This window comes from Mixophyes fleayi, chromosome 3 (genome assembly GCF_038048845.1).
Source record: "Mixophyes fleayi isolate aMixFle1 chromosome 3, aMixFle1.hap1, whole genome shotgun sequence".
Taxonomy (NCBI): Eukaryota; Metazoa; Chordata; class Amphibia; order Anura; family Limnodynastidae; genus Mixophyes; species Mixophyes fleayi.
The window spans coordinates 270,824,561-270,836,180 of record NC_134404.1 but is presented as its reverse complement, the minus strand read 5'-3'; the positions used below and the strand labels follow the sequence as shown (position 1 = coordinate 270,836,180).

The following is an 11,620-nucleotide window of genomic DNA, read 5'->3' as shown; positions in this document are numbered from 1 at the left end:
GAGGGGCATTATTTATTTATTTCATTATTTATTCTATTTTTAAACCGTCAGTCATCATCGTCATGCTGATGAATGCATATCTTTATCAAGATATGTTCAGTGGGTAACTTCATGTGGCCACACATTTATTTTGAGTCACATGTATTTTTAAAGAATTGCAACTCAAAATAGACCACAATTTTAATGCTTACATTTATTATTTTACTGTATTTTATATAATGTATTTTTGTTCATAGATTTATCAGAGACAATATAGCCACATAACTTTTCTACCGAAGTTCCACAAGCATAAATATATATTATTATAAGACTGCACAAATCCTAATTTCTGTGCTTTATATTTTTTTGGCTTATTTATTCAGTGGCAGCACATCTCTGGATTATAAAAAGCTTGCTTTTTCTTTTTTATGCGCCAGTGTGTTACCAATTTAAACCTGGTGTCGACGTTATACTTGCATTTATTTTAACTTTGCAGGCTGCATTCTTTTTAAACTAATGTTATGCAATTAGATAATGGCATTCTTGTGGCCACCGTTTGAGGCCTGCATGTGAAGTAGAGGATACCACGTGCAAGTAGTAAAACTTCTCATTGTTCTAGTCAGCTTCACAACACTCTAAGCCGTTGATCTAAAAACTCTTTAGATTCAAGGGTGCGCCAAGTTCAAGATAATTTATAAGCTGTACGCAACAAGTTGCTACAAACAAATATACTGTATGCGTTTAAATAAATGTCTGCTGCAGCCAGCATGTGTAGCACTGTGAAATCTCCTTTGAGAAATATTTTATGGACGTTGTGCTGATGGAAACAAACATTTAGACAGACAGCAAGAAGAGAAAACATTTCCAAGGTCAGTGTTTGAAAAGATAGCATGTATGGTATATTACACAGACACTGGCTCATCTTTGTTACACCCAAAATCAGAGTCAGGGTCAGACGAGTAACATACAGTGTTTTCCGTTAGACATTACATTAAACAAGATAAGTCTTGCTCAAAAGGAAGTTTTTCCCTGAGTAAAAAAATATGTGTTATATATTATTAGTGGGAACGGGGATGAATTATTAAATTGGATAGCAAATAAATAGTAAAAGGAAAAGCACAAAGTTAAAATAATCCAGTTGTGACATGCCAGTGTTTCAACCGATGTCAATTAAACACAGCAGTGCTTGTCTTGCCAACAACATTGTGTAAAATATCTTCAATAAAGAATGAATTTAGGTTAGGAAGAGAAATAGCCAGTTAGGGAGAGGGAGGATGTATTTTCATTTTGTGGTGTGTTCTGTTCTCACTCTCCTCCTCTCTAGAGCTTGCTGAATACCTGTGCAGTGCTGAGCTACAGCATGATTGCTGATCAGACTAACATCAGGTTGTGTTCTGTCGTCAGGTGTCCATTCATGTGCTGACTCTCCAGCCTTGGCAAATAGACGGTCAACAGCCATGCCACGTTCTTGCTGCCAATAGTTATGACCATGCCCCTACACAGCAAAACCCCAGGAATAACCTTGTTGCATCAGATTCAAGCCTCAGAACTGGAGACGATAAGCAGATCATCATTGAAGTTACCACTTGAGAGACCCCTCAGTGAAATGTATGTGGAGAGCAACAGGACAGGGATTTTTAACTACCCGGAGGGCACTTCTTATGACTTTACTACTGCTACTGCACCAGTGTACAGCTCTGCCAGCCTCAGCTATGCAGCTAGTTCTGAAACATTTGGTTCGAGCAGCCTGGCTGGGCTTCATTCCTTGAACAATGTACCACCAAGTCCAGTAGTTTTTCTACAAACAGCACCGCAGATCTCCCCCTTTATTCACCACCATGGTCAGCAGGTACCATACTATCTTGAGAGTGAACAAGGTTCTTTTGGAGTAAGAGAAGCTGCACCTCCTACATTTTACAGGTAATTTAACTATATACTGTGAAAATTAACTTCTGTCTCATTCATGTTCTCCTAAAATAAAGCTTTACAGTACACTCCAATAGTTATGTAGGATATTACTTCTCCTTTGTACATAATACGGAAAATCTATTGAAATAATTTCTATTTTTTTATTCTCACTGATTCTGTTTTTAAAATGTAAAATAAGGCTACAGTGATAAAAAGGGCTAAATAGGGCTAAATATCTTCACTTTCACATGCTCCATTTTTATTTAAAATCTTCATTTTCATTTTCCTCACAAATTACAAATAAATGCACAATGTTTCATTAAACCGGTTAGGTGCTTTTGTGTATTAAATGTTTGTAAAAAAAAAAAAGTTTTAGTGACTTCTAAAGAAAAAAATACTGTTTTGTTCTATTTTTGAAATGACTATTTCCTTCTACTCTCGCAAATATAGAACTAAATGAATCATGACATTATTATGGGCTACAAGTTTTTTACTTTATAGAGTAAAGCTGAATGCCTGACAGATTTACTTACTGTACAATAAAGATACATTTTATCTACATACCTTCTAATAACAGCAGATAAGTTGTATTCTCAGTCATGGATACTATATATTGATACATAGATACAATACTATATAGATATATAGATACTGTGTCTAGAATATCTAATATCTAGAATGCAAACTATATATTGTCGTACTTACTGGTGTTGCCTCTTGCATAGGTATATTTATAAACATCTAGCAATATACAGTTTGTGCCTAAAAATATGAAGTTAGGATTAGTTTCAGATTGAAAAGGGGACTAATTCATTCATTTTTCTAACTTCATATTACAAAAAATTGCTCGTTCATGTCTGTATCTATCACCAATTATAGAGCTGTAGTGCAGATTTAATTATGATAGTTTCATTGGTAGCAAGGGTGGTCAACAAAGTGAGCTTAGTAAGGGCCAGCATGTATTATTTTAATTCCGAGAAAAATATAATTTTAAAAGATTTTTTTTTAGTTCATTTTGTCTCTTTTAACTATTCTTCTTAATTTAACAACTCGTAGCATTTCTATTTGATTTTCACCACATTGAAAGTACTTATTAAGAATTATTTTAACAATGAATATAACAACAATTAAGACATTAAAATGAATTGTGTGTATTCAACTAGGTGTTGTTATCTTTTTATTGTTTTTATTATTGTCAGATTTTGGTTAACTTTAAAACATAGGTGTTTTCTTCTTGGGGCACAACATAAACATCTTTCTATTTTCTAATGCTTTGAGTAGTTGCTTTGCGAACAGAAGAAGAAGTTGATTTAGGAATGTACAGAGCTTCCTGTCACATTCTGTAATAATAAAATTGTCTAATGCACATGATGTGTAAACCTACCAGATGGCACCAGGTCATGGTGACAAAATGAGTTTTGATTTTCTTGCTGGCATTAACCCCTTTTACTGAGCAGTGGATTTTGTAATGATCCATACTATTTTTATAATACTAATTATATGTATTATTAGGAAAGGGAACCATTACATTATCTAAATAAATATAATTACTGCATACAGCAAACACTGTTCACATGACAGGAATGTCGTGTTTGGCTTAAACCAATATCCATGTGTTTAGCAAATGATTTGTTCACCTTGGAATGTTTTAGCTTGTTGTTGAATGCAAGTGGTGAACATGTGGCTACATCCAAACATGGCTGCCAGATGCTTGAAGGCTAACTTTGTTGGAGTTTTGTTTTATGGTGGGTGGGGGTTACACTTTTTAGATATATACCACCTATCCTATCTATAGGCAATTTCTATATACATTGTCTAATTATGGTTCCCATATTTCAAAACACAACATTTAGAGGACATAATGCTGCATTGGATACAGGAAATGTTAAAACCAAACCCTGTTTAGTTATGCCAAGCCTTCTTTTATTTCTTTATTATGGATTATTTATATAATGACAATCATATTATGCAGCACTGTACAGATAATTTGTATTCATTCACATGAATCCTTGGCCCATTGGAGCTTTCAATCAAAATTCTCTACCACCCACACACACTAGTGTCCATTTTGTCAGGTGCTAATTAACCTACCAGTATGCTTTTTTGGAATGTGGGAAAACCAAAGCACCTGGAGGAATCCTACACAAACACATGCAGAACATACAAACATGTTACTCCCCAATGCAACGGCAACTTGGTATAGAGATAACAACCTGCTATATGTGTTTGTTATCAGGCCAGGGAATTAGTAAAATAAATAATATTACTTTAACAAGTCATGAATAAATAAAAATTCATTGACAGTGGGGACTTTTTCTGAAAAAGGAGACATATGTCCGTAACTCTGATGACTGGTGTATAGTTTACAGTATACAATCCAGAGCCAATTCATATTTCATTTAATTTTGGCCATACACTAGAGCATGAATGGTTCCTAGAGCTGATGGTCAGCACAAAGAGGCAACAAAGAAAGACAGAACATATAGAAACCTGCTAGTGAGATGAAATAAGGTAGTAATTAATAAACTAACATTCACTGTAGAAAAAGATGACAAGAAAATAAGATATATCACCTATAGACCTATAGCACATGAAGACTGTCAACCAATAGCATTAATATAGATGGCTAGTTATCCTTTTCAATTAATGTCTCAATTACACATCTCCTCTGGGTATCTGAAGCTATATACTCAACAATATATATCATTGTCAAAGCGCTATCTGATAGTCCACATAAATCATGAACATATTGTCACAAAAAATATCAAACATTTCTTTCTTTCTTACAGATTTATATATACACATCTAAAATTTCAGAAAAACAGTCTTAGATTAGTCTTAGATTACAACTAGTATAGTGTAATTGTGTGCTTATTAATAATATATCTGAAATGCCGGACAGTCACTAAAAGGTATGCATAAATAAATCCTTTCTTCGTATTATACAACTTAAAGGTTTTATTCTCTGAGTAGAGGGAAAGTCTTCTGTGCATCTTACAGATACATATTACGGCAAAGCTTGCTGCCTCCTTATATTTAAGACTTCTGATGATATACATTCGGATCCATCCTTCTATAAATGCAGGTAAGAACTGATCATAATCACAACAGCCACAGTCCTCACGCTTTCATAACAGCATGCAATATTCTTAAGTATAAAGAAATTGTTTACCAGAGAAACACCGGTCTTACTATTACTTGTTGAAGGCCTCAATCAGCTCCTTCTATTGTCACTGTGGACAATGTGAATGTTCGCTGCAAGCAACATATCTGTTTTAGATGAATAAAGGAAGGAACCTCCAATAGGTGTGTTGTAATTTCCTGTGTTGTAATCATACAGCAGTATGTGCTTCAGATGGATAAAGAAAAGAACCTCCAGTTAATACGTTGTAAATTACCTTACGCGTTTCTCTGCCGTCTATTGTAATGGCAGTTTCATCAGAGGGGATATTACATCAGTTCCTTGTTGCCTTTTATTTGGAAAAGATCCAATCAATAGTCTTCTTCCCAAACCAACTCATATTAATATAATGTACATTTATTAGTCACAATATGTTCATACCTTTATAACAATCCCTTAAATACCTTTCAATAATGGTTTTGGAATCCTCACTTACTGTATTAACCACCTTCCAAGCTCTCATAATTTAAAATAATAAAATAAAGGAAAACATTATATATATATATACACACTGTATATGACCTTATGTGTATTATTTTTAATTTACATTTATATTGTCATTTCTAAGTAACACCTTTCTTTGCTTATTTTATCACTTGTAGTTTTAAACACAATATACTATAAATAAAAATAAATATAAAGAATAAATATAGAGTTGCTTATATTTACATTTTATATACTATTTTATTATGTATTATATTACTTTCCTATTTATCAAATATATCCACCTGGATGATACCTCTAAAATATTTGCTATTTTTATATATAATTTAATTCTATTATTTCTTTTAAACCTTGACGAGCTAATGATTTGCCTTTCGTCAGCATAGCATTCTGTATCTGTTCCCTCCTCTTTTCACATTCACATTCAATGAGGTAGATCACAAACGAGAAACTACAGTTTAAACATTCTTTAATCTCTTGTGGGCAGTGTGAATACATGTTAGACTTCTACTTTTATCACATTTATAGAAACCTTTTGGTTTGTTTGGTAACTAGCTTACTGAAATTGGGTGCTTCTTCTTGTTTCCTAAAATGACTAGGTGCTATTTTTTCCCTCAAATTATCTGACTCTCTAAAGATTGTCTCATCAAACTTTAATAGTCTAAAATCTTGGTGTCTAATGCTCCCTATAGTGATGTCTGTGGCTGCTGTCATAGTAACCAATAAGAAGAAACCTCCGATTGGTTAGCATCATCCACGGACTGTTCACTTCAGGCCACCAGTAGAGGTGTGAAAATGTCTTTAGAATTTAGATACCAGTGAAATTCTGCTCTCGCACTAGATTTGTCACTAAAAAATGAGGCCCTATTCAAAGTTTGCCAGATGGATGTTGACCCTATCTCTAATAACAGTGTATTTAGCACTTACCAATCCTGAAACAGCTGCCATCTTTGAAGGTCCTCTGTCTACAGTTGCCCATCTCCGCCTCTGTGCCATGGTAATGGTATTGGGTTTGAACTGAGTAGAATGAATAGATTTTAGCTACACCATTTAAACATGATGATGTCAGGTTTGTGACATGATGAAGGAAAATGGTGGTAGACAGATAACTAACTAAAGCATCCCCAGAGATGGCAGCTGCTTCATTGTTATAGGTAGAATAGGCATCATATTTGCAAAATATGGCCCATACACAGAAAAAGTGGTTACCTTAAAGGATTTGACATAATCAGTTATGTCAGTAAAAAAATGTTCAGAATAAAAAAAAAAAATATTTCTTTAACTTGCGATTCTGTATCCATTTGACACAGTAATACAAATATCATAGGCTGCATTTCAAGCTTCAGCTTAACAAGAAATAACAATGTTTCTATTATTTTCCATTTCATTGTTATAATAATAGTTGTGTATTTGTAGCATTTTTATTTAATGCATTCTTAACATTTCTTATTTAGTCAATTCATGAAATGTAATTTACACTTGCATCAATTATTACTTATTATTTTTATTTTGATTATATGTATTAATTTCTAAATATTACTTAAGTTAATAGTTAAGAACACAAACTCTAAAGTCATAGTGCAAGATGACCCACTATACAATAGGCAGTGTTGCTATTATAAAGCTAGGGACCAGCAGCCTGGCTGACTGACATTCATGACACCTGTGGCATTACTATTCGAAAGCACTACTTTACTAATAAGATCTTTACTAGAGCACAATTACAATATCCCAAGCATGTTCCTTATTATCCAGCTATACTACAAACTTTATTTTATTTAATTATATTACCATACTTTATTGTGTGCAGGATTTAAGATTGTTTGTGTGCATCACACATGGTAAGGGCTTATGGCGGGTCTAATGTAGAGTGGGGCGGGTGATGTGAAATGTCACCACGCCCTCCTCCTGCCCCATGTCACATGACTTCTCCCCCGGAGGAGAAATCTTAAAAGTGGGCATGTATGATTATATGGCACTTAGCCTCATGTGACAAACTCAAATTTCCCTAGAGACTGTAAACTTGTGAGCAGGTCTGTCTTGACTCTTTGTCTGTTTGTCAATAACAAATTTTGTTTTATTGCTTGCTGCGCTGCGTTTGTACCCATTGTAAAGTCCTGCTAAGCATGCTATTTCTATATAAATACATAAATAAATCCATGATAAATATACATTATGTGGTAGACTTGAATAATTTTTTTTATATATTCTAAATAACATAGATATCACTGATTTCTAGTGAATTGATAGCCTGTATTCTAAAGAATATTGGGTCAGCCCATGAAATAGGTGCTGTTCTGTGTGTAGTTAACATATACACATTACATAATAAGCATGTTTTAGTCTAAAATTTGAAATAGGTTTTGTGATTCTGTTGAGCCTAACATATTGCATTTTAGTTAAAATTTAGTTAAATGGAATGTATGATGTATATATATATATATATATATATATATATATATATATATATATATATATATATATATATATTAGGGGTGTGCACCGGGCACTTTTAGGGTTTTGGGTTCTGATTAGCTTGAGGTTTTGGGTTCTGATTTGTTTTGCCAAAACACCTGATGAAAGGTTTTGGTTCTGATTTAGGATTTTGGGTTCTGATTTATTTTTAAAAAAGCATTAAAAGCACTAAAATCCAGTTTTTGGTTTTTTTTTACACTCCTACGCTATTATTAACCTCAATAACATTCAATAACAATCATTTCCACTAATTTCCAGTCTATTCTGAACACCTCACACCTCACAATATTGTTTTTAGTCCAAAACGTTGCACCGAGGTAGCTTTCTGGACTGCGTAGTGGAGTGGCCCCGATACCCAATTTGGTACCGGGGCCACAATACCTCCTGGTCTCAATTCCACTGCACATATGGCTGCTCCTCCATCCTCTGCAGCATATAGAGGGTGGAGTTCTAGCGTGTCAATACCTCTTGTTTTCGATCATGACAGTGCATTTTAATTATTTTTGGATTTGGCCCCAACACTGAATGTAGTTTAATATCTGATACGCATCTATCTGCACTGCGTAGTGGAGTGGCCCCGGTACCCAATTTGGTACCGGGGCCACAATATATCACCCTCAACTGGTCTGAATTCCACTGCACAGATAAAAACAAAGAACATAGTATTAAAAATGGCAGTTCCCCTTTTTTGGAACTACAGAAACAAAGAACGTAGTAATAGAAATGGCAGTTCCTCTTTTTTGGAACTATAAAAACAAAGAACATAGTAATAGAAATGGCAGTTCCCCTTTTTTGGAACTATAAAAACAAAGAACATAGTAATAGAACTGGCAGTTCCTATTTTTTGGAACTACAGAAAGAATGAACGTAGTAATAGAACTGGCAGTTTCTATTTTTTGGAACTACACAAACAATGACCGTAGTAATAGAACTGGCAGTTCCTATTTTTTGGAACTACACAAACAATGACCGTAGTAATCGAACTGGCAGTTCCTATTTTTTGGGAACTACAGAAACAATGAACATAGTAATAGAAATGGCAGGTCCTCTTTTTTTGGACTGCAAGAATATATTGCTCTATAATATTTTTTATACTTTTTCAATTATTTTTTTAATATTTTTTTTTTTTAGATTTTTTAGAGATTTTTATTTTGTTTGTTAAAAGATTTTTGGCTGCTTAACAAATTGCTATGGACTTATCAGAAACAAATACAGGACAAAGCACCACTTTAGTAAAGTTATCAGCAGGACAGAGCACATCAACCTCCCTCTTCACTAACCACAGGGAGAATGAAGATGGCGGCCGCGAGCGGGGCATTTATGAGATTCGAGTCTCGTGAGATCCGACGCGAGACTTGGATGTCATAGCCTCGGTTTGGCTTCATTTGGCGCCCGGAAGTTCCCGAACAGTGCTCGGATTCCGTCGGATCCGCACTGTTCGGGTGGGCTCAGATTAGCGAAATCCGAGCCCGCTCATCTCTAATATATATATATATATATATATATATATGCAAAATTATAATGGTAAAGTGCAACAGAACGTACTGACGCTAACTAATAGATGTTAATGGTAATAATAATAATAGTAATAATGTTAATAATAATTAATAACTAAAGCCAGTAGATGTATATATATATATAGATATATAGATATCTATCTATATATATATATATATATATATATAGATATATATATATATATATAGATACTGTGTGGCGACTGCAGACACCAGAGACCCAATCCTCTTGAAAAAGTCGAGTGACGAAACGCGTTGAGGGGGATAAGGCGTTTTCTGTGTGTTGTTTTCCGTGGATCACCACATCTATCCCGGCCAGGTGGTTTTGAGAGATCCGTGATTACCATCAGGAAAGACTGCAGATAAGCCTATATTTGTTTTATATGATTGATCTGAACTTCTGGAACCATAAGGACTGGACATCAAGGAGTCTATATAGGATGTCGGGAATCTAATTACAGATAAGCTGTTTATTATTTGTCTTTTGGTACGAGGCCAATTCACTTGTTTGCTACATTGAGAAGACTAATTGTTGGTCATTTAATACACTATGCGTGGCGCTTCTCTTTTTTTGTCTTTTAGATTTATTTGAGCACTTGCAAATGAGTGCTTGTTTTTTGAGGAGCTGCCTGCTGCGTAAATTTGTATGTTTTTTATATTTATGTGGTGTATGAGGTACACACATATATATGTAAACCATTGTCACACAATTTGGTGTTTTTCTAATATTGCACTAAGCGCCTTTTGCATATTATCTTTCTATATATATATATATATATATATATATATATATGCACTGGATGTACATACAGGCACATGAGATAGTAAACTCCACATATTGGTGATTCTGAGAGCTCTCTCATATTATGCTGCCACTATAGTGCTTAAAATTTAAAAAATGATATAATATATATGTGTATATATATATATATATATATATATATATATATATATATATATATGTATTTATAAAACATATAAAAATTACAATCATGCTCTTGTGCAACAATATATTATCTTTATAAAACGTTCAATACATTATACCTTATGCATAGTTATAAACACCAGTCGGTTTCTCTGCAACTAAGTAACACCATCTTCTCTGTTCTCAGCACAATTTGTTACAATTTCATTTTTCCATTTCTGCACAAAAGTCGGCATGTTAATCTCTTCAAGATGTAAGTTCCACATTGCTAATAATTCTATGGTTGTACTATTCCTGTGAAAGCTATTTTTCTAGGAATTAACAAACTATAAAAAATAGGTTTCTTTCAATATTTAATCTGTCACAGTTCCAGGAAAAATGGTGCAACCTCGTGTGACCTTGTTACATGCAATATATTTACAAAGTGACTAGCCTTTGTTTGACCTAGTTAGATGCTTCTTTACTCAATGATTTTAAGGATACATGAAAAGATCAAATAGAAATGGTTTTATTCATTTTAGAAATCTCTTATTACTTAGACTTTGACATTTGCTGCATAAGCAGTGATGACGGTTGCAGTTTACCATTGCGGAAAGTTAGATGATTGAAATATACTCACTGCTGCAGCAAATAAGTCCTCAGCTAATTTCTGATTTTCCTCCTTGTTATTTAGTATGGTATTCTCGCTATGCAAGGAGTGCAGCTCTCCCAGACCCAGGGAGGAACTCTCAAATTCTTGAGATTAAAGAAAAATTTTAAAATTCCTCCTTTCCCCTACATCAGAGCCGTATTTGAGGCTCCTTTTACTATAAAGCATTTTAATAAGATAATATTTAAATTGATATATTAATTACTTTGCTGAATGTATTGCACGGTCCCCTTTAAAGGGGAATTTCACTTTACACCTCTCTCGCCCTGAATAGGAGAATGCTAAGGAGCTCACAATTTCGCAGATGAAGATGCTAGTATTTTCCAATCATCTCATTTTTTAAATCAAGTAAATTTTATTGGTTTTAATACATACAAAAAAGTATAACAAAAACAGACTAGACAAAAAAAAGTAAGAACAAAACAGAAGTTAGCCGTCAAAAAATGTTTACAATGGGATCACTATCATATGGAAGCGGTTATAGATTATAAGTAACTAAGTACATACAGCACCAGAGGTCATAGAACTTATGGAAGCAAAAT

At 33.8% G+C, this 11,620-nt stretch overlaps 1 protein-coding gene across 1 annotated transcript in view; it reads left to right on the top strand.

Moving 5' to 3' along the window:
* The first annotated feature begins 1,298 nt into the window (after positions 1 to 1,298).
* Positions 1,299 to 11,620, top strand: part of ESR1 (estrogen receptor 1) — a 196,660-nt gene continuing 186,338 nt past the window's right edge. Inside the window, exon 1 of the mRNA XM_075203583.1 lies at positions 1,299 to 1,899. Coding sequence (XP_075059684.1) covers positions 1,463 to 1,899 — 437 coding nt within the window. The 5' untranslated portion in view covers positions 1,299 to 1,462. The remainder of the gene's footprint in view (positions 1,900 to 11,620) is intronic.